General features: G+C 37.8%; 1 protein-coding gene and 1 non-coding gene across 2 annotated transcripts in view; one reads left to right on the top strand and one right to left on the bottom strand.

The window, feature by feature from the left end:
• The window catches only part of LOC139720991 (protein turtle homolog B-like), a 107879-nt gene extending 101436 nt beyond the window's left edge, over nt 1–6443 (top strand). The window contains exons 16-17 of the mRNA XM_071632321.1: nt 1905–2054; nt 5894–6443. Of these exons, the coding sequence (XP_071488422.1) occupies nt 1905–2054; nt 5894–6111 (368 nt within the window). The 3' untranslated portion in view covers nt 6112–6443. The remainder of the gene's footprint in view (nt 1–1904; nt 2055–5893) is intronic.
• Trnas-gga (transfer RNA serine (anticodon GGA)) lies at nt 2743–2815 on the bottom strand. Its single transcript has one exon. It is a non-coding gene; the product is annotated as a tRNA-Ser (tRNA).
• Nucleotides 6444–25408: the final 18965 nt, after the last annotated feature.

The raw sequence follows: 25408 nt of genomic DNA, 5'->3' as shown, positions 1-25408 counted from the left end.
TCTGTACGTGACTACAGGGCTTTGAAATCTCATATTACACCCGATGAGACATGTAGTCTCGATCGGAGACTTACGTAATAAAATAGGAAGATTAAATGAGAACTTACCTGTTTGAAATTTAATCTTGATTTTATAAGTAAGTCGTAGAGAAGAGACTACATCCCTCCTCTTCCCACCCTGCGACTTACGTAGCCTTATGCAGGTAAAGTTCTCAACATCTTCATCTTCCTATCAATATATCCTGTAGTCTCGTACAGCTTTAAAAAATTGCCACACACGTGACCAGCGGGATCTCATATTACACCCGATGAGACATGTAGTCTCTTCTCTACGACTTACTTATAAAATCAAGATTAAATTTCAAACAGGTAAGTTCTCATTTAATCTTCCTATTAAACTTTGCTTTGCCCTGTACAGGGCTACTTATCTTTCACTTTGTGTAACATCTTCTGTCATCACACTTGTCACCATTTGTATGCCTCTGCCACTAAGTGTCGTCAGAGGCATTATGTTTTCAGGTTGTCTGTCCATCCATCCATCCGTCCGTAATCAATTTTGTGGACAGCATAACTAAAAAACTGTTTTAGGTGTCCTAATGAAACTTGGCATGTGTATGTATGAGTGAGCAAAGTTGTGCCTATCAACTTTTGGGTGCACATGCTCAAAGTCAAAGGTCATAAGGTCAAGGTTAAATGCTCAAAATTTTGCCGTATCCCCCATATCTATGCAATGCCAGAAGGTACTTTCTTGAAACTTAGTGTATACATGTACATGTACTACCAAATAAAGATTATCCAGAAAGAGTTTCAGGTCATTAGGTCAAAGGTCAAGAGAAAATGTTAAAATTCCACTTTTTTCCTCCATATTTTGCAAATAGTTCAAGCTATCTTCATGGAACTTAGTACATATGCATGTCCTGACTGGCAGTGATTATCTAGAGAATTGGGTCAGAGGTCAGGGGTCAAAGATCAATGTCAACTCCTCAAATTTTCACTATTTCCCTCATATTTATGCAGTGCCTGCAGGATTTTTCTTGAAACTTTATACATATACATGTATACGTTTTTTCCCAATAGAGATTCTCTGGGAATTCCTGGGAAGTTTCTTTCCAAAAGTTCAGAGGTTAAAAGGTCAAGTGAAAGTGCTGAATTTCGCTTCTTCCTCCATATCTCAAAAGTGACTCAAGGTACATATTTATGCATGTTCTACCTGACAGTGATCCTCTTGGGAATTTCAGGGTCATAGGGTCAAAGGTCAAGGGTCAAAGGCTTGCTTAAAATGTTAATATTTTACTATTTAACACTGAAATTGTACTTTTTCCATAACTTGAAAATTGCTCAATGCATAAACTTATAAAATGGTCAAAAGTCAAGTAAAAATCCTCAAATCCCCAAATACCTGCACTCTTAGACTGTATAGCCATTCATCCAATTAAACCTAGTTCAAAGAAAGTGAACATTAAACACATTTGTGACAAACCTATCATTTTGATATGTTGCCTTTTATGTGAAACTGTCATCACACATTGTCGAGACAATGTACTATAGACCTATTACGAGAACCGAGCATTATGGCGGAGGCGTACCAGTCGCCATAGCCACATTTCTAGTTTCTTTTTCATACTGGTCAGTTATTTCATGTGAAACACTATACATTTTTGTATTTCTTCGTGGCATATGTGTCCAAATGTAACTTGTCAAAACCCACTTGTTTTATCTTAATACATTCTCTGATTTGTCTCTCATATTTGACATCATTTCAATCGCCAAAATCATCTGTATGAGTTCGAGTACAATTTAACAATATTCTTTTTACCAATATGCTAGTGTGATTTGCCTTAGTAGAGAATTTACTTTTAGGGCTTATTCCAGTAAAACAGCTCAAAATTTGTTTAAATCCTGCAGACACTGGTAACCTGTTCTTGGGGCTGTCTGAAGAGAATCTCAAATTGATCTACATTGGAGCTGGGGTGGCTGGAGGACTCTTCCTGCTCATCCTCATAATTGTTGTTGTCATCGTCTGCAGACGCAAGCCAGACCCGTCCAGCATTAGAAGTGAGTACATCACAATTCCAATTAAAATAAGAAATTGTACCCAAAAAGAGGGACACAAGAAGGGACTGATGTATAATGAAACATTCATACAACACTCGAACCAAAACTCATCTCTCACTTGCAGCAAAATGATGTTATCATGTAACACTCAAAAGTACATTGATATTTGGAACACAAAGGAATCGGAGCAGGCAGAAGCAAAGGAGAGGAAAAATTGGCAGAATTTGGACTAAGAAAAACATTTAAATAACACAAACACAATACATGAGCATGTAAGCAATAATTACATTCAATGTGTGATACATTGTACAAGATATAGTACTAGCATATGTGCAGTCATTACCCAAATGTCATGCCATCTTCAATACCATTCAAGTTTAATACCTGCAAACACTGTAACTGACTGAACAACAAAGCCATAGGGTTTCAACCTCCCTTGGAAGCAGTGGCTTACCCTGAATGCATCCAAACCCCCCATGCAAGGACAGGTCACTGCCTACATAAATGGGAATTCTTGGATAGTCTGGCATGTGACTGTGGCCACCTTGACCAAACCCTGCATCACATCATGGAGGACTGCCACCTTCAGAAGATTCCAGGAGGACTTATTACCCTACATCGACGTAAATAAGCACTGAATTGATCAGTGTTTTTTAATAGTAGCCATGGTACAAAATCATAGGCGTACATACTCGAGCAGGATTCGAACCTACGACCTCCTGATCTCCAGACAGGTGTCATCTCCACTAGACCACCGAGCTTCCTCCCAACAGCAAGTGTTGGTTCCAATCCTTATAACATGCAGCGGGTACCGACAAATTACCCTACATCGATGTAAATAAGCACTGAATTGATAAGTGTATTTAGTAGTAGCCATGATAAAAAAATCATGTGCGTACATACTCAAGCAGGAATCGAACATACAACTTCCTGATCTCCGGACAGGCGTCATCTCCACTAGACCACCAAGCTTCCACCCGACTGCAAGTGTTGGTTCTAATCCTTCCAGCGTGCAGTAGGGCAATTTGTCAATCAGTTGCAATGAAAACATCTCGACGGAAGAATTTCATGAATTTGAATAATTGCACAGTACCCATTGCATGCTATAAAATAGGCCCCTTGGAGCCCTGGGAGTCCAAAATTTGGGCCTAAATGGTGCATTTTCATCTTCTTGACAATGCATGGTATGATTTTTACCAAACTTGGCAGGTATTATTGCTTGGGTGATTATATTTGTACAAATGGGCATCATTCCCCACCTGGGGGTCCCTTGGAGCACAATACCAGCGGTGATGGAGGGGGAGACAGAAACCCCCAAATTAAGGAATCTTTACAAATCATCTGTCAAACCATGAGTGATGGACTTAAGTAGTGCTATGAGTAACAAAAATCTAAGAAATCTTTATGAATCAATCTAGAACCAGAAGAGATGGGCTATTAAAGTTAGTGCTGTGAGTAAGTAGATTGGTGACTCTGGTTTCTAGTTTGTTCGTTACAGATGCAGGGATGGGGGTTCAAGTTAGGGCTCTATTTTTCTCATCTTTATCTTCTTGAATAAGCATGATCAGAGTTTCACCAAACTTAACAGGTGTTATCGCCTAGAGAATATATTTGTGCAAATTAGGCAAAATTCTTCACTTGGGGTCCTCCCAGGGGCACATTGTCCCATGGGGGTGAGGAGGAAGAGACAGAGCCCCCAAATTATGAAATCTTCACAAATTTTCATTTTAAGAACCAGAAGTGATAAGCTAAGTTAGTGCTTTAAGTAATTAGATTGGTGACTGCAAATTTAAGTCTGTTTATAGCACTTCAAGGGATGGGTCCTTCAGGGGACAACACATTTTCTTCCTTGTCTTAAAACACACTATCAAATTTGTCACCAAAGCCAGTGCATTATCACTAGGGCAACAATTTATATAGGATTACATATTGATAGAAGGGCCCCAGAACCCTCTATTAGATTTTTAAAAAAAAAATGTTGTTTAAAACCAGAAATACTCTGAGTAAATTCAGCAGGTCAGAGATCTCAGTGAGATGTGGGCTACTCACAGATTCTGTCTTCAAGGGAGTCCCTCCCATCTGCCTCATCCTTATGTTGTGACTGAGGCATCCTGTCGGGGTTGGGAGAGGTTCTCTTCATTTGTTCCATCCCACAGGTACGTTTTCGGATGAGGAGCTGTGGTCCACATAAGTTCACCAGAGCAGAAGGCAGTTCTGTGTCAACTGATGGGTCATGTTCAACGTCAGGCAATTCATAGTTGCTCAGGAAATGCCACAGTGGTCTCGTTCAGCATTCATCAATAGATACTCATTTAAGTTCTCTTTGTCTAAGCACCCTGGAGTAATGAGATTGGTGTCTGGACCTTGAAATGCTTAGTATTTCAAGTTGTGCCATGTATGGACTCATCTGGACATCGACCAGTGAGCATCAAGCCTTGCCTCCTAAAGCTCTAAGATGTGTTCTCCAGTGGAAGACACAGTGGCTTGGGCATCAGATGTACTCTGTCTTAGTGTTCGACAGGTTTTCTTCTGTATATGCATTCCATCCCTTTGGGTGTCTGTGAGGCGAACCAATTCTTGTGTCACTGCTGGAATGCCATTTAGTGGTGGGAATGTGATAGAGTCAGGAGGTATGTCATTCTCTGAAAGACCAACTCTGCCATGATTGATGGAAACCTCAATGCCCAACAGTATAGAGATGAGGTTCATCAGCCCATAGCACTCCTGTATCTTCCTAACATGGGGCCAAATGCTATGCTACAGGATGACAGCATCCCCAGAGTGCAAGGATCATCAAGGAGATCCTTGAGGACAGAATTGACCTGATGGAATGGCCTGCAAACAGCCCTGATCTTAACATCATAGGACATTTGTAGGATGAACACAGCTGAGCTGTAGGAAATGGCATGTTATTAGCCCAGTCCACACTAGCCAATCATCGCGAACTCCAGGTTGAGGAGTGGGATGCCATCCCTTAACAGCGAGTGAGGACATTGATGAACAGTATGAGGAGGAGATGTCAGGCTGTTTACAATGCCTTTGGTGTTTACACCCACTATTGAAGTTTAATGTGAAGACTGTTATCAATATTTTGTTTTTGCCTTCATTTTGTTTGTCTTTCGAATATGTGATTAAAGTTTGCGTATTTGTCGTTTGTGTCTGTGGTCAGATTGAGTGTTTTGTGTTTGTGTTTGTGTTTGTGTTTCTGTAATAGTGCCACAGTTTTGCATGTGTGGTTCACTTGACTGGATGCCATTCATGGGGCGTAATAAAACACCATTTCAATTTTTAACAATCAAGTTAATTACGCAATTTTTCTTTTCCAACCCTCCTTTGCCTTTACTGACCATGCGCATGCCCCATTCAACAAACCTTTAATATCCAATGTACTGTCTGGTAATGAATCAAAGTTTAGTTTTCTTTGTTTTTGTGTTATGTATATAAAACTTGATATGTAAACCTTGATATTTAACAATCTCTTCATAGGATTTCCCCAAATCCTAATTTTTCAGATAAATTTCTGGTGATAGGGTAACTTCTGGTTATAGGATTTATGTAGAACATAGATGTTTCAAAAGAATATGGCCTTTGGCATGGCTGTGATTACAGGAAAAGGACATTTATGCACATACAGTGTACTAGAATTTGCAAGGAAGGTTAAGGCCTTTTCTTCTTTCTACCTCATCCCCCTCAAATTATGTCCTGATAGGTAGATTGAGGTTTGTGTGCTAGTGGAAAAGCTTTTATTACAAAACTTAAAGAAATTCCCTCTTCTGAGTGAAGTAAGTTGCAAGATGCCAAACATTGAATGTGATTTTCTTTGTGCTTTTGAATTTCAGAACGCAATGATGGCATTGAGGATGGCCAAGCTTTAGTAGATGCCATTCAGGAAAGCCCATCCCATGTCAACCCAGCTTATGGCAGTGCAGACAATGCCACCACTGACAACCTCGAGCTGTGTGACGTGAAGCCTACAGACAGCAGTGGAACTGGTGACAAAAATGCCTCAAATGGCACTCAAAAAGAGTCCAACAACACAGCAAAAGATGGACCCTAGAATGTCCTTGACTTCAAAGAAAGGTCAACAGATATGTATACTTCATTGACTTCATAGTCAAAGTTGTATGTAAATATGAAACATGCAATATCTAATTTTTGCCTTTTGTGCCAAGTTGCCTCTACACTTCTACCTTATATGTGCAATGATCTTGAAAACTTTTGCAATATCTGTAAGCCTTTTTGTCATTCACATTCTTTGTGCAGATTTGTGCAGAATTAAGATTTGCTAGCATCTCTATGGTAAGATGCAAAAACTAAACTCATTGACTTCAGCAGAATGGTATCTGCATCTTGTTATATGTAGAAATGAATTCATTATTGATCTCTAGTTTCCTTGACCCTTGTATTGCCCTGCCTGTACAAATTTTGAATATAAAAACTAGTTTTTAGGAGGTATGTATACAATTATTTCTTCAGATTGACTAGCGTTAGTACCTAACTTGCCCCTCGAGTCTTCTACAAGTAAAAAGATGCTACTCTCCCAGTGCCAGCTTTTATATAGGTGACCTAGGCTTCATTACAGTGGTTGACTTTAACACAAGACTCAAGTCAAACATTGACCCATAATACATGGCTTGCAGGGCCGGCGCAGCCGGGGGGAGGCCGTGGGGGCTCGGGCCCCCACACTTTTTGTGCACCATACAAAGGAATACATAAGGTGTCATCACTTTGTTAGCTCATGAAACCCGGAAGTGGGCCCCCACACTTTTGAAAACACTGCGCCGTTCCTGGCTTGTACATAATTGTAAGAATGTAACATCTCAATCTTGAAGACCCCATGTACTGTGGATATTTGAGTATAACCTAGGATAACCTAGGATAGAACTGACTCTCAGTTGGCTCATCATCCAATATGTTGTCAAGGCCTTCATGTATATATGCTGTACCATTGATTGCTGAAATGCATGTTGCATGATTAAACATGATTACAAGGGCTGGGGCAAATGCTTAAAAGGCCACTTCCAAAACCAACAAAGGGCCAACGTGAAAGGCACAATCAAGTAGAAATGCTATTTCTATATGAATGTGGACCTAAGAACAGTTAGGGAATGATGTACTTAGTGAAATGATACGAACTCAAAGTTTATGCTTCTAGGTTTATCATACATCACACAGACGTGTGCATAAGGGAATCAGATCAGGGAATTATATGTGAGGTTCATGTTGTAGCTGCATCTTGTTTCACTGCTGGTGTTATATGCTCTTTCACATTGTAAAATATTTAAGTTTTGAAATAACTTCATACTGCTGAAAGAGGGTGTACAGTAGTTCTAAAACTTTTCACTTTTAGACTTTTTCACTTTTAGAAATATGAGTGCTTGTGATACTTGAGGGCTTTGAAGAGGGCCATTTTGATGTTGCGCAGTGCAGCTTAGTCCAACTAACAATATGCATAAGCGGTAAATAATGGGCTACAGTACTCTCCGCGTAATCGGGTATCGCTTAAACGGGTACTCCGTTTAATTGGGTAGTTAATATCAAAATTAGTTCCAATGCACATTAGAATTACCTGATAATCGGGTTGCCTCTCCACATAAGTGGGTAAATAATTTTCTTCTCATCTAATTTCTACCCACATTTTATCGCAGATAAACACTTTAAAAACCATGAATGTCAAATTTTCCACGGCTAATCGCATTCTTTACTTAATTTGCAAGAAGACCGATCATTTGGGGAGTGATTAAACATGAGAACACATGTACCATCAGTACACATACCGACTTGCCAGACGTAAACGAACATTACACATGTAGCTGGCACTCACAATAGACAGACAGGAGTTGAACACGCTTGCGCTCCTCCCTTGCTCCCCAACAACATTCACAACACGAGAAGTTTGCAACGAAAATCAGGCCATGCACTAGCTCCATAATTTTGCTTTTCCCCAGTCACTTCTAGAAATGTAACCCGACATTCTACGTGACAAGTGCACGCAAAGAAACGTGTACATTTCGGAAAACGCCTGCATGTTAGCGAGAAGTCTGTAGTAAAACGACAAAGTTTTCTGAAGACACATTTGTCCATAAAAAGAGTGTAAATTATTGCTCGTGACTGAGAAAGTGTAAGGTATGTATAATGTGCCGTTCAAGCATGCGTGCTAAGTATATAGTGTAGGTGTTTGATGCAGTGCATACACATTCAATTGTGAATGAAACGTGTTCTTCTGTTAATCGGGTACTCCGCTTAATCAGGTAAGAAACGCTCTGCCCGAGCCTACCCGATAATGCGGAGAGTACTGTATTCAGTTTATACGGTTGTTAGCTAATCTGCCTAGGGACCAAAATGAGGAATTACTGTGAACATACACTGTCAGCTGATATGCAGACATTGTGTTTAAATGTTTGCAAACAGCCAAGGGGATGTGCAATCAAGCATGGTGCCTTGTAAGTAGGAATATCCAATCACACCTGCTTACCTCAAATGATACGGACTGAAGAAAAGGATTTCACCAAAATTAACCTTGCTTTCCATGTATGTCGAATTGGCCTCAACTTTTTATTTATGTTAAAAAAAGAATATTGTGTGTAACACCGATTCGAATTAATGATTCTCACATCGAGTTTTTGACATCCCACCCGAGTATGTATGCCCATGACTTTTTTATCGTGGCTATAGTAAAAAACAATCAGTGATTGGTGTTTATTTACATCAATGAAGTTCAATTTGTTTATCAGTAATCCCAATTGTTTGCATGTTTGTCACAGGTTTACATTAATTAGAATGTGTAAATAAATGGAATGAAAATGGACCATCTCTTTTTTCATGCACAATTTTATTTTTCTGGTGAAAGACTATGTTTAAAAAATAATAATAATCAGATGAAAATAAAAGCAAAATTGCAGGATGTGTGTGCTGAACTGTCTGTGTGTGCTTGTGGTGTGCCTGTAGTATACCGAGTGGGCACATGTCATGTTGAAAATCCAGCCTCAACAAAACACAAATACACTAAAATCACCTGAGTCACAATCTTGTCCTCATAACGCTGAATTTTAGTGAAACCGTTTAAAACACATATGCAAAATGTTATCTAAACTTCAAAATAGTAAGAACAATGACTATCTGACATTTATGTTTAGTGAACACCAGCATTTTGATAATGCCATCAGTACCGCCAATCACTTACATGACCTGGAGAGTATGGAGTTGGAAGTGAACACATGGTGGTCATGAAAGAGAAACAGGTGCAATGAAGACATTTTTGTTGCCAAATCATAACTCTTGCAATGAAACCCCCTTATCAACTATCCATCCCATCTGGTATTCATTTGTATTGATTGAAGCAATGCCCCTAAATACAGATTCTGAATGTTTCATGTCATGAGTTCTTGTACATGTACAATTTCTGACACTGTTGAAGCCTTGCTAAGTTTCTAAGCTTAAATTCGCTGAATTTGTCAAGATTTGTGACATTTTGATCTTAAATAATTTTATCACCTTGGACAAGTGTTTGAAGAGGTGTTAGTGAGACTTGAACTCAGGTTCAAAGAAGTAAGAATTAGCGATTTATGGAGGTTCTGGTTTTAAGGATAAATGAAGTTGAAATTGGGCACATTCAAGTACTTCAGGGAATTTTGCATGTATCGAAAATGTTTTTGTTTTTTATTTGTTGAAACAACAGCTGAAAAATCTGTTGATATGACGTGGGCACCTTCCATAAAAAAAGTCAAAATGACAAATATGTCATATTTGTTGAGCTGCATGTGTAAAATAAAGTTTGAGAGGGCTTAGTGATACATGTCCCCTAAATTCTGCAAATTCATTCAAAAAAGCACTAGTAGGCCTAGTGGTTACCTGATCGGAGACGAGACTCGTATCAACTGTGTGGCAGCATTTCCAGTATTTTACCTGAAACAAAGTCACAATACATGATTTGAGAAGGTTTATTGCAAATTATGACACTAATTAAAAGTTTTATGGAGTTTTTAGGCTGAAATTCTTTGAAATTGTCAAGATGAGTAACATTTCCATCAAGTTCAAAAAGAATTATTTCATCACCCTTCGAAAAGTGTGTAGATATAAGTAGCGTTTTTCTACATTGAATTAATTTGTTGAAGGATAAAATCCAACAAAGTCCTGAAATTTGTAGATTCATATCGCACACTTCTGGAATCAATCAATTTAGTGTATCTGGCTGAGTGACTTAAGGTTTTTCAGTTGATTTATGCTTTGTACACTTTCATGTAAAAAAAAAGACAAATGTATCAGATTTGTTTAACTGTTACCCAAATTCTGTGGCACTAGACGTACAGCCTTTGATGCAGCGGATCTTGGCACTTTTATGGCAGAGTTTCAGATATATTAGTGGAGATCGGATTTACGATGCTTCCATCAAAACAGAGTTGAGAAAGTGATGTTATATAATTTCTGCCAGAATTAATTGACTCTGAGGGAGCTTTACTAAATATAAATTTGTCAAAATCATCAGAATTGACAAAAAAAAAAAAGATCCTTGCACAAGTATCTGACGATGTTGTACCGAGACCTGATTTTATGTGCTTTCACTGCAAAGAAGTCAGAATCAGCGATGTAGTAGAAGGTATATTCAGGCTGTGCCAAATTCGAGCTTTACTTTTCTATCACAAAGTCGATAAATCACTACTTTTAACCTGTTTCCAATGAAGGCATGTCCTATCCAATGACTGCTATTATAGCCTATCTTTGAATGTTTTGCTAGGGTTACGAAGTCAGACATTTTGCTAAATCTTTACAAACAAAATGTCGATGTTGACGAATTTACCAAATTCCAGCTTGCAAAGTCTGTTATGTTTTATTTATGTCAAATATCTAATGTCGACTATGTTGTAGAAAAAGGATGACAAATTGGATCTCAACTGAAATATCTGGAAATGAAGATATTAGTCTCATCTAAGATTCTCTAACATCTACATGTGTAGTTCCCCTTGTTAGTTCACCTGAGCTGAAGGCTCAAGTGAGCTAGTGCGATCGCTCTTCGTCCAGCGTCTGTCGTGCGTCATCCGTCGTCCGTCGTGCGTAAATTTTTTACATTTTCATCTTCTGCTTGAGAACCCCTTGACCGATTTTCACCAAACTTGGCAGGTAGCATCCCTAGGGAGATAGGATCTCAATTTGATCAGGTGGGCACCATACCCCACCTGGGGGCCCCCAGAGGGGCCCAAAGCCCCCCAAAGTAAGGAATCTTTAAAAATCTTCTCTAGAACCAGAAGTGGTAGAGCTAAGTTAATACTATGAATTAGTACATTGATGACTGTACTTTCAGGTTTGTTCATGGCGGAATCAGGGGTGCCCCCCTTGGGACCCAGGGGAGGGGGTGGGGAGGGGTCCTAGTGGGGCCCAAATTGTACATTTCCATCTTTTTCTTGAAAATGCCACTATGAATTTTCACCAAAGTTGGCAGATAGCATTCCTAAGGGGAAAAAATATTCCCATCAAATGGGCACCATGCCCCACCTTGGGGCCCCAGGGGGCCTAAATTTGGACTGAAATTGTAAATTTTCATCTTTTTCTTGAAAACCCTATCACAAATTTTCACCAAACTTGGTAGGTAGCATCCCTAGGGGTATAGAATCTCAATTCCATCAAATGGGCACCATGCCCCACCTGGGGGTCCCACCCCCCCCCCCCCCCCCCCCCCCTTCCTCCTGAAAGGAATCTTTACAGATTTTCTCTGGAACCAGAAGTGATTGACCTAAGTTGATACAATGAGTCAGTATATTGATGACTGTTGTTTCAAGTTTTTTCATGGAAAAATCAGGGGTGCCTCCCCCCTTGGGACCCAAGGAAGCGGGATGGGATGGGGTTTCAAATGCGGGTCTAAATTGTCATCTTATTGCTGAAAACAACATCATGGATTTTCACCAAACTTGGCAAGTAGCAATCCCATGGGGATAAGATTTCAAAGTGTTTGAATGGGCACCATGTTTTCCTTTGGCCCCAGGTCCAAACCTCCTAAATTAATGAATAGTCGTAAATATTTTTCTCTAGTTCTAATCAAAAGTGATAGGGCTTTAAGTCTTTTTTTCCCCCAAGCTGCATAATCCAACATTCTAGAAAGTACAGTGTACTTGGTGGGTATTTCCACAAGTGTGATGGAATGTGTAAATGGACACCATGCCCCACTCTCAAAGCTGCCCCCACCATAAAATTCCAATGTTCTCAGGTAAGAGTATGCAAGAATGCATGGAAGATGAACTTGCGATACTCAGGTGAGCGCGTGACCCCCGGGTCTCTTGTTATAAATGTTCAGAATTCTGGTGTCCTCAGTCGTTAAACGTCATTTGACTCGTTTCTCACTATGGAATCTAAGGAATCTGTTACTTGGTCTTTTCTGAAAGAAGATTTGCGTAAGTCACACTTCATGCGTAGATATTCCAGGCAAAGTGACAAAACGAACTTTATCATGGAATGTGGATCTTAAAGCTCTGATTTTCGAATTGCTAATTTCAGTCTTTGTTATCCATAAAGTTTCACCAAAGCCATTTAAAGGACAAGTTCACCTTAATAAACATATGGTTTGAGAGAAAGTAGCAATCTGAGTAGAACACATCATTGAAAGTTTGAGGAAAATCAGACAATCCGTTCAAAAGTTATGAATTTTTGAAGTTTTTGTGCAGTAACCGCTGGATGAGAAGACTACTGCAGTGTACGATGTCACATGCGTACAACAATATAAGGAAAATATAAAGAGAATTTCACAAAATTCCATCTTTTGAAAAAGGTACACATTCCCCTGACTCGTTACCGACAAATGTTATGGGTAATATTATTCCCCCTGCCTTTAGAAAGAGGCAAGTCAAGTGCTCTTTTATTATGCGAAAAAAGTGAAAATATGTTGAATTTTCTTATACATTTTCTTTATACTGTTGTACGCAAATGACTCACAAGCTGTAGTAGTCTCCTCATCCAGCGGTTCAAACAAACAAATTTTAAAAACTCATAACTTTTGCATCGATTGTCCAATTTTCCTCAAACTTTCACTGATGTGTTCTACTAATATTGTTGCATTCTCTCAATCCTTATGTTTATGAAGGTGAACTTGTCCTTTAAGAATTTTTGAATTTCACACCATTTGCTGTAAATGTATGTAAAATCAAATAGCTCCTAAACACACCTTTCATGGTGACGAAATCATTCCCTCTTGCCAAATGTGCGTAAAATCAGTTGAATTTGAGCTATCAGCTACTTTCTTTTCGAAATTAGATGCCCGAATTTCTTCTTCTTTTTTTTTTTTTTTTTTTTGGTTCAACGTTATGTAATGGTTTCATTTACGGATATGCAACTTCAGCACTGATTTACCAAATTTACCAACTTCGATCCGTTTTTAATCCTAAAAGCTTCATTGAAATACCTACCTAGACAGCAATTATAGTCCTCAGTGTGAGAGGAACGGATACGTTGTAAGTTTGGATTGAATGTTTCCGTACATGACAGTTGCCTTTACTGAATAGGTAACTGATTCCACAATTTTTATTCTAAACACTAAACAAAAAGTAAGTTCCCCCTAAAACAAACCTGTGTAATCTATGAATCGGGAACCTCTGAGGAAATCTGAATACAGGATCATGTAGTTATATTTCTCGGCTACCTTTCATGTGAAATTCAGTGGATATCACTTGGTCACGCTTGAGTGAGCATGACTTAAAGTCAAAATGGTCATTTTTTTAAGTTCACAAGCCCAATTTTGCAACTTTGATTTGGTGATATCGGAACAAATTTCAATTTTGCCAGGATAAAAAGGCATGCAACGTATAATTTATGTGCTTCTTATCGTACCATGTGACTTGTGCACAAAATTTCACGATTGAGTGAACACGAGGTGAAAATTACCAAAATGGCCGATTTGACATGTTTCTCGTGGTAATTTCTATCAATTGAGAGTGATTTCATGTGTTGAACAGTTTTTACACACAATTCACGTAATTTCACGGTTGAATGAGCACATTAAAAACAAAGAAAAATAAAAATTTAAATTGTGCAGTAAGAATTGCGATAAATTTGCGCACTGAAATCAATTGTTTTAATGCTTTTTGTATTGTGTTAAATACTACTGTGCATGACAGTGATCACCTGACATTTTAGTCACGCTTCAATGAGTATGTGGGGCTGGAAAACTCTTTTTTACCCTATATAATAAAAAATATTCATTGTTTTTTATGTTTTAGTTGATATGTTGGGAAATTACTCTGATTTCAATGAAAAAATAACATTTCGATAAAAAATGACATTGTGACATGCTTCAGTGAGCACATAAGATGAGCAAAGTATGCAGGTCTAAACCATTTTCGTGGCTGAAATTCCCATAAGATTTACATTTGTTTGGTTTTGAAGACGTGTTCAGTGGTGTTAGTGGATAGAGCCTAAAAAGTGAGTGCAGATGCTCCCCAATCTGTGTTATATTGCCATAACGATCGCATAATAGTCAACCAACATTTTAAGCAACTATCATCACCATCACAATAATCAACACCACATGAACAACAAAGGCCACTACTTGTTTCTCACCACAATCAATATCTGTCTCCAGACTCTCCATGCATATGTGCAGCACGGGAGGATATTGATGTTGAACAAAAGTGAAATTTGGTACCATGTCAATGATTAATTGCATTTATTTTCCCTGTTAGTTAATGCATGACTTCATGACTTTACAAAGATCAAGAACTTAATGCCAAAATTAGTATTCAGTAGCGAGAACAAAGGCCCGAAGATTTAATTTGCATAATTTCTCATCTCTGCTCCAACAAGGGGATTTCATCAAACTAAAGGCAGACCAATTTCCCCACGAATACTTCAACATTTAATCAAAGGTAGCCATGGATTAGAAGGAGGGTTTCCGGCACCATGTACCCTTTGACGTGAAAAATTTTGAAGGAATGCCAAGGATCACTGAGACATTTATATCGGTCCTAAACGCAATAATGAAATGTTTTTCAGTTGATTTTAAATGCAGAAGATCAATGCAACACCTGCTGGATGGTTTTAATAAGATGAATCATTGTTTCATAATGTGGTCATTCAACCGTAAAATAAACCACATTGCATGCAAAAGCCATTGTTAGCTTTCAAAAGCATAAATTCCTCCCCTTCACATGAACTTACCATGGGGATTATGGCCAAACTGCCAATTTTTCATTATGTAGGTTAAAAAAAAGGTTTTCCAGCCTCACGTGCTTATTGAAGTGTGACTGAAATGTCAGGTGGTCACTGATATGCGTTTGGGTATTAGCACAATATAAAAAAGCATCATACAGTTGATTTCAGTGTGCAAAATTATCGCAATTCTTACTGCACAATTTAAATTGTTATTAGGTGATCCGAGTATCCTTCGGATCACCTTCTGTATCTGTACGGATTCTTTCTTCTTCTTTGTTTCTTTATTTCTCCGCAAAAGTTGTGCAGAGGTTAGCTCAGAAAGTCCGCTGCCTATCAATTTCAAAATTATACCATGTATGCATCATGTCCCAAAGACGACAAATCTAATGTATCATTGTGATCAGTCGACCGTGACGTCACTATGACGTCATTATATGAAAACACATTCTCAATCATATCTCATTAATGGAATGAAATTTTTCAATGAAATTTACGTCACATATATTTCAAATTATGCGCATTCTACTCATGTTCTCAAAATTCATATTTTCTCTTAAAACGTGCGCGTACGCGCGCGTTGAAATATTTGTATGCTCCAATCGAGCTCAAACTTTTTTTGCACACGTTTCAGACCATTTGGAGCATTTTTTGAAAAATTGAAAAAATCGGACGGACGCTTACGCGCGCGCGCATATACGCACGCACAGCTCATGTGCGATTGAAATTTCCAGTTTTTTCACTTTGAGCGGATGTCTGAAATGTTAAGGAATATTTATACCAAGTTTCAAATCAATGCGACTCAATATGACGTCATACAGGCCCGTCAAAGTTGAAATTCCGCGCGCGCGTCAATGGCGATATACAGTGCAACTATGCCATAAAACTGCTAATTCTAAATTCGATTTTACTCGTCAGGATGGACGGTGACCCCCCATTTTCTTTACATATTTTAAAACCTGATGAGTTGTACATGTCATTTCATGGGGTGGCAATGCTGACAAAATTATTAAAAGATAGCAAATTTCTTAATAAAGTAAAAAAAGTAAATTTTCAAAATGACGTCATCAAATTTCAAGTTCATTCGAGCGTATCTCACTAGTCCTTTGTCAATTTTCACCCAGATTTCAGTATGTTGTAGCTTATTTAATGTTCTTTCAAACATAAAATTACAAAATTCTGATTGGATAACGGTATCACCTCGTAAAAATGGATTGAAAGTAACCTTGTCAAATTTGACCAGTTTACGTGTTATCTTTATGGGAGTGCAGTTTTTCTGGAAATGAAAATTGACATGACTATCTTTATCGAGCACTAGCTCACTTACCCTTCGATAAATTTCTCCCAGATTTTGATATGTTGTAGCTGAGACTTTACGCTACCGTGAACGTGCCCTTCGTTTTTTCATACGATGTCGGAATCACGTCAAAAATTTTGGTTGAAATTCAGGCTTATCTTCGATGTATTGAGATATTTCTTTCTTTCTGCAACTTTCTTTGCAATAACTCAAGAAAAACACGCCCTATCACTTCTATATTTTGCACATGTTTAGTTCATGTCACGTACATTATTTCATAAATTAACAACTACTTGATCGGACACCATCTTGGGTATGTAAATTAGGGTCAAAGGTCATAAGTGTTTCATCCTGTATCTTAGTGAATACATGTCCTATCTTTCCCATATTTTGCAAACGCAAAGACCATGTTACAAGGATCATTTCACAAAATAACCACTTTTTACTCAGATGCCATCTTGTCTGTGCAAATTGAGGTCAAAGGTCATATGTACTTCTTTTTGTATCTTCGTTATGACGTGTTATCTCTACGGGAGGGAATTTTTTTTTAAATGTGAAAATTGACATGATTGTCTTTATCGAGCACTAGCTCACTTACCCTTCGGTGAATTTCTCCCAGATTTTAATATGTTGTAGCTGAGACTTTGCGCTATCGTTAAATTTCATTTTGTTTTTTCATACCATGTCGGGATCACGATAAAAAACTTGGTTGAAATTAAAGGTTATCTTCTATGTATTGAGATATTTCTTTCTTTCTGCAACTTTCTTTGCAATAACTCAAGAAAAACACGCCCTATCACCCCCATATTCTGCACATGTTTAGTTCATCTCACGTACATTATTTCATAAAATAACAACTACTTGATCGGACAACATCTTGGGTATGTAAATTAGGGTCAAAGGTCATAAATGTTTCATCTTGTATCTTGGCGAATACCTGTCCTATCTTTCCCATATTTTGCACACGTATAGACGATGTCGCAAGAATCATTTCACAAAATAACCACTTTTTCCTCAGATGCCATCTTGGGAGTGTAAAGGTGGGTCAAAGGTCATATGTATTTGTTGTTGTATCTTCGTTATCTAGTGTATACGGAATTTGGTACCAAAGATGGCAGATATGACTCCCTTTTCTAAACGAGAATTCAAACATCACACGGCCAACGTTTTTAACAACAGACGAAACCTGTATGGTCATGCCTATTGCGATCAGGACTCGAATCATTGATGAAAAAAAAAATCGGATCACCTTAATTTGTCAGTAATGACAAATTACAATCTCTAGTTAGGTGATCCGAGAATCCTCTCGGATCACCTTCTGTATCTGTACTGATTCTTTGTTCTTCTTCTTCTTCTTCTTCTTTATTTCTCCGCAAAAGTTGTGTAGAGACTAGCTCAGAAAGTGCATTGCCTATGAATGTCAAACTTATACCATATGTGTATCATGTCCCAAAGACGACATGTCAAGTAAAATCGTAGTGATCAGTCGACCGTGACGTCACTATGACGTCATTATATGAAAACACATTTTCAATCATATCTCATTAATGGAGTGGAATTTCTCAATGAAATTTACGTCACATAAATTTCAATTCAAGGGAATTCTACCCATATTTTCAGAATTCCTCGCATCGTAAAGACGTGCGCGTACGCGCGCGTTGAAATATTTGTATGCTCCAATCAAGCTCAAATTTTTTTTGCATACGTTTCAGACCATTTGGAGCATTTTTTGAAAAATTGAAAAAATTGGACGGACGCGTACGCGCGCGCACATATACGCACGTACAGCTCATATGCAACAGAAATTTCCCGATTTTTTACATTTATCGGATGTCTGAAAAGTCAAGGAATATTTCTAGCAAGTTTCAAGTCAATCCGACTCAATATGACGTCATACGGGACTGTCAAAGTTGAAATTCCGCGCGCGCGTCAATGGCGATATACAGTACAACAATGCCCCAAAACCGCCAATTTTAAATCCGATTTTACTCGTCAGGATGGACGGTGACCCCCAATTTTCTTTACATATTCTGAAAGCTGATGAGTTGTACATGTCAGTTTATGGGTTGGCGATACTGAAAAAGTGATTCAAAGATATCAAATTTCTTAATAAAGTAAAAAAAGTAAATTTTCAAAATGACGTCATCAATTTTCAAGTTTACTTGGGCGTATCTCACTTATCCTTTGCCAATTTTCACCCAGATTTCAGTATGTTGTAGCTTATTAAATGTTCTTTCATTAATGTAATTACAACATTTTGATTGGATGGCGGCATCACCTCGTAAAAATGGATTAAATGTAATCTTGTCAAATTTGACCAGTTTACGTGTTATCTCTATGGGAGAGCAGTTTTTCTGGCAGTGAAAATTGACATGACTATCTTTTTCGAGCATTAGCTCACTTATGCTTCGGTGAATTTTTCCCAGATTTTAGTATGTTGTAGCTGAGACTTTGGGCTATCGTTAATGTGCCCTCCATTTTTTCATACGAGGCCGGCATCACGTCGAAAAACTTGGTTGAAAATGGCACGTGGCTTCGATGCAGCGTCATTTTGCTTAATACACAGGGCCTATGGAGCATGAAATAGGTCATTGCATAGCGCATCCGACTCGTAATCCTAAGGTCCCTGGTTCGAGCCTCACCCTTGCCAATATTTTTTTTTCAAACTCTTTTTTTCTTCTTTTTCTTTATTTAGTCTTAATCTCCCTTCCTATTTTTATCTTTTTCTGATTTTTTAATGCTTCTCCTTCAAATTTCTATAAAATAACATAATTTTTTCTTTATTTTTCTTTCTTTCTACTACATTCTGTGCAATAGATGAAGAACAACAATGGTTATCAATCCCATATTTTGCACATGTTTAGTTCATGTCACCTACATTATTTCATAAAATAACAACTTCTTGATCAGACACCATCTTGGGTATGTAAATTAGGGTCAAATTTCATAAATGTTTCATCCTGTATCTTGGTGAATACATGTCCTATCTTTCCAATATTTTGCACACACAAAGATCACGTTACCAGGATCATTTCACAAAATAACCATTTCTTTCTCAGATGCCATCTTGGCTGTGCAAAGTGGGGTCAATGGTCAAATATACTTTATTCTGTATCTTCGTTATAGTGTATACGGAATATGGTACCAAAGATGGCAAACCCGACTCCCTTTTTTTTAAATGAGAATCCAAACATCACACGGCCAATGTCCATAACCACAGATGAACCTTTACGGTCATGCCTATTGGGATCAGGACTCAAATCATTGACTTTCGAAGAGATCGGATCACCTAATTTGTCAGTGTTGACAAATTCCGAGTCTAGTGTTAAACTTCCCGTTGTCACAAAAAAGTTCTTTCTCCTCAAATGTTGTGTAGAGGTTAGCTCAGAAAGTCCTCATCCTATCAATGTCAAAATTATACCATATATGTATCATGTCCCAAAGACGACAGATCTAATAAAATCATAGTGATCAGTCGAAAGTGACGTCACTATGACGTCATTATATGAAAACACATTCTCATTCATATCTCATTAATGGAATGGAATTTTTCTATGAAATTTACCTCACATATAGTTCAAATCAAGTTGATTCTACTCATGTTCTCAAAATTCATCTGTACTCTTCAAACGTGCGCGTACGCGCGCGTTCAAATATTTGTATGCTCCAATCGAGCTCAAAATTTTTTTGGACACGTTTTAGACCATTTGGAGCATTTTTTGAAAAATTGAAAAAATCGGACGGACGCGTACGCGTGCGCGCATATACGCACGCACAGCTAATATGCAATAGAAATTTCCCGTTTTTTCACTCAGATCGGATATCTGAAATGTCAAGGAATATTTCTACCAAGTTTCAAATCAATCCAACTCAATATGACGTCATGCGGGCCCGTCAAAGTTGAAATTCCGCGCGCGCGTCAATGGCGATATACAGTGCAACTATGCCAAAAAACCGCCAATTTTAAACCCGATTTTACTCGTCAGGATGGACGGTGACCCCCCATTTTCTTTACATATTCTGAAAGCTGATGAGTTGGACATGTTATTTCATGGGGTGGCAATGCTGAAAAAATGATTAAAAGATATCAAATTTCTTAATGAAATAAAAAGAGTAAATTTTCAAAATGACGTCATCAAATTTCAAGGTCACTCGAGCGTATCTCACTTATCCTTTGCCGATTTTGGTCCAGATTTCAGTATGTTGTAGCTTATTAAACAGTCTTTCATTAACGTAATAACACAGTTTAGCTTGGATGACGTTATCACCTCTTAAAAATGGATTGAACGTAACCTTGTCAAATTTGGCCAGTTTACGTGTTATCTCTATGGGAGTGCAGTTTTTCTGGAAATGAAAATTGACATGACTATCTTTATCAATCACTAGCTCACTTATGCTTCGGTGAATTTCTCCTTGATTTTAATATGTTGTAGCTGAGACTTTGGGCTATCGGTAGTGTTCCCTTCGTTTTTTCATACGATGTCGGGATCACGTCAAAAAAATTGGTTGAAATTAAAGCTTATCTTCTATGTATTGAGATATTTCTTTCTTTCTGCAACTTTCTTTGCAATAACTCAAGAAAAACACGCCCTATCACCCCCATATTTTGCACATGTTTAGTTCATGTCTCGTACATTATTTCATAAAATAACAACTACTAGATCGGACAACATCTTGGGTATGTAAATTAGGGTCAAAGGTCATAAATGTTTCATCTTGTATCTTAGTGAATACCTGTCCTATCTTTCCCATATTTTTCACACGTATAGACGATGTCGCGAGAATCATTTCACAAAATAACCACTATTTCATCAGATGCAATCTTGGGAGTGCAAAGGTGGGTCAAAGGTCATATGTATTCATTGCTGTATCTTCGTTATTCAGTGTATACAGAATTTGGTACCAAAGATGGCAGATATGACTCCCTTTTCTAAATGAGAATGCAAACATCACACGGCCAATGTCTCTAAACAGAGATGAAACTTGTATGGTCATGCCTATTGCGATCAGGACTCGAATCATTGATAAAAAAAATCGGATCACCTTAATTTGTCAGTGATGACAAATTACAATCTCTAGTTAGGTGATCCGAGTATCCTTCGGATCACCTTCTGTATCTGTACTGATTCTTTCTTTATTTCTCCTCAAAAGTTGTGCAGAGGTTAGCTCAGAAAGTGCATTGCCTATCAATGTCAAACTTATACCATATATGTATCGTGTCCCAAAGACGACGGGTCAAGTAAAATCGTAGTGATCAGTCGACCGTGACGTCACTATGACGTCATTATATGAAAACACATTTTCAATCATATCTCATTAATGGAATGGAATTTTTCAATGAAATTTACGTCACGTAAATTTCAATTCAAGGGAATTCTACTCATGTTTTCAAAATTCATCGCATTGTTAAAACGTGCGCGTACGCGCGCGTTGAAATATTTGTATGCTCCAATCGAACTCCAAATTATTTTGCATACGTTTCAGACCATTTGGAGCATTTTTTGAAAAATTAAAAAAATTGGACGGACGCGTACGCGCGCGCACATATACGCACGCACAGCTCATATGCAATAGAAATTTCCCGTTTTTTTACACTTATCGGATGCCTGAAATGTCAACGAATATTTCTACCAAGTTTCAAGTCAATCCGACTCAATATGACGTCATACGGGCCCGTCAAAGTTGAAATTCCGCGCGCGCGTCAATGGCGAAATACAGTGCAACAATGCCAAAAAACCGCCAATTTTAAATCCGATATTACTCGTCAGGATGGACGGTGACCCTCCATTTTCTTTTTATATTCTGAAAGCTGATGAGTTGTACATATCATTTCATGGGTTGGCGATGCTGAAAAAATGATGAAAAGATATCAAATTTCTTAATAAAGTAAAAAAAGTAAATTTTCAAAATGACGTCATCAAATTTCAAGTTCATTCGAGCGTATGTCACTAGTCCTTTGTCAATTTTCACCCAGATTTCAGTATGATGTAGCTTATTTAATGTTCTTTCAAACATAAAATTACAATATTTTGATTGGATAACGGTATCACCTCGTAAAAATGGATTAAAAGTAATCTTGTCAAATTTGACCAGTTTACGTGTTATCTCTATGGGAGTGCAGTTTTTCTGGAAATGAAAATTGACATGACTATCTTTATCGAGCACTAGCTCACTTAAGCTTCGGTAAATTTCTCCCAGATTTTAATATGTTGTAGCTGAGACTTTACGCTACCGTAAGTGTGCCCTTTGTTTTTTCATACGATGTCGGAATCACGTCAACAAATTGGGTTGAAATTCAGGCTTATCTTCGATGTATTGAGATATTTCTTTCTTTCTGCAACTTTCTTTGCAATAACTCAAGAAAAACGGCCTCTATCACTTCCATATTTTGCACATGTTTAGTTCATGTCACGTACATTATTTCATAAAAAAACAACTACTTGATCGGACACCATCTTGGGTACGTAAAGTAGGGTCAAAGGTCATAAGTGTTTCACCCTGTATCTTAGTGAATACATGTCCTTTCTTTCCCATATTTTGCACACGCAAAGACTATGTTACAAGAATTATTTCACAAAATAACCACTTTTTACTCAGATGCCATCTTGTCGTTGCAAATTGAGGTCAAAGGTCATATGTACTTCTTTTTGTATCTTCGTTATGACGTGTTATCTCTATGGGAGGGAATTTTCTTTAATGTGAAAATTGACATGATTGTCTTTATCGAGCACTAGCTCACTTACCCTTCGGTGAATTTCTCCCAGATTTTAATATGTTGTAGCTGAGACTTTGCGCTATCGTTTTGTTTCCTTTGTTTTTTCATACGATGTCGGGATTACGATAAAAAATTGGTTGAAATTAAAGCTTATCTTCTATGTATTGAGATATTTCTTTCTTTCTGCAACTCTCTTTGCAATAACTCAAGAAAAACACGCCCTATCACCCCCATATTTTGCACATGTTTAGTTCATGTCTCGTACATTATTTCATAAAATAACAACTACTAGATCAGACAACATCTTGGGTATGTAAATTAGGGTCAAAGGTCATAAATGTTTCATCTTGTATCTTAGTGAATACCTGTCCTATCTTTCCCATATTTTCCACACGTATAGACGATGTCGCGAGAATCATTTCACAAAATAACCACTATTTCATCAGATGTAATCTTGGGAGTGCAAAGGTGGGTCAAAGGTCATATGTATTCATTGCTGTATCTTCGTTATTCAGTGTATACAGAATTTGGTACCAAAGATGGCAGATATGACTCCCTTTTCTAAATGAGAATGCAAACATCACACGGCCAATGTCTCTAAACACAGATGAAACTTGTATGGTCATGCCTATTGCGATCAGGACTCGAATCATTGATAAAAAAAAAAATCGGATCACCTTAATTTGTCAGTGATGACAAATTACAATCTCTAGTGTTAAACTTCCCGTTGTCACAAAAAAGTTCTTTCTCCTCAAATGTTGTGTAGAGGTTAGCTCAGAAAGTCCTTATCCTATCAATGTCAAAATTATACCATGTATGTATCATGTCCCAAAGACGACAGATCTAACAAAATCATAGTGATCAGTCGAAAGTGACGTCACTATGACGTCATTATATGAAAACACATTCTCATTCATATCTCATTAATGGAATGGAATTTTTCTATGAAATTTACCTCACATATAGTTCGAATCAAGTTGATTCTACTCATGTTCTCAAAATTCATCTGTACTCTTCAAACGTGCGCGTACGCGCGCGTTAAAATATTTGTATGCTCCAATCGAGCTCAAAATTTTTTTGGACACGTTTCAGACCATTTGGAGCATTTTTTGAAAAATTGAAAAAATCGGACGGACGCGTACGCGTGCGCGCATATACGCACGCACAGCTAATATGCAACAGAAATTTCCCGTTTTTTCACACTTATCGGCTGCCTAAAATGTCAAGGAATATTTCGACAAAGTTTCAAATCAATCCAACTCAATATGACGTCATGCGGGCCCGTCAAAGTTGAAATTCCGCGCGCGCGTCAAGTGCGATATACAGTGCAACCATGCCAAAAAACCGCCAATTTTGAACCCGATTTTACTCGTCAGGATGGACGGTGACCCCCTATTTTCTTTAAATATTTCGAAAGCTGATGAGATGTACATGTCATTTCATGGGGTGGCAATGCTGAAAAAATGATTAAAAGATATCAAATTTCTTAATGAAATAAAAAGAGTAAATTTTCAAAATGACGTCATCAAATTTCAAGGTCACTCGAGCGTATCTCACTTATCCTTTGCCGATTTTGGTCCAGATTTCAGTATGTTGTAGCTTATTAAATAGTCTTTCATTAACGTAATAACACAGTTTAGCTTGGATGACGTTATCACCTCTTAAAAATGGATTGAACGTAACCTTGTCAAATTTGGCCAGTTTACGTGTTATCTCTATGGGAGTGCAGTTTTTCTGGAAATGAAAATTGACATGACTATCTTTATCAATCACTAGCTCACTTATGCTTCGGTGAATTTCTCCTAGATTTTAATATGTTGTAGCTGAGACTTTGGGCTATTGGTGACGTTCCCTTTGTTTTTTCATACGATGTCGGGATCACGTCAAAAAACTTGGTGGAAATTAAAGCTTATCTTCGATGTATTAAAATATTTCTTTCTTTCTGCAACTTTCTTTGCAAAAACTCAGGAAAAAGATACCCTATCACCACCATATTTTGCACATATTTAGTTCATGTGACGTACATTATTTCATAAAATAACAACTACTTGATCAGACGCTATCTTGGGAATGTAAATTAGGGTCAAAGGTCATAAATGTTTCATCCTGTATCTTAGTGAATACCTGTACTATCTTTCCCATATTTTGCACACGCAAAGACCATGTTACAAAGATCATTTCACAAAATAACTACTTTTTACTCAGATGCCATCT

This window comes from Diadema antillarum, unplaced genomic scaffold, assembly GCF_040938485.1.
Source record: "Diadema antillarum isolate AM-2024a unplaced genomic scaffold, OU_Dant_1.0 scf00000136, whole genome shotgun sequence".
Classification (NCBI taxonomy): Eukaryota; Metazoa; Echinodermata; class Echinoidea; order Diadematoida; family Diadematidae; genus Diadema; species Diadema antillarum.
Note: the sequence above shows the minus strand (reverse complement) of the source record. Positions and strands in the feature narration are given on the sequence as shown.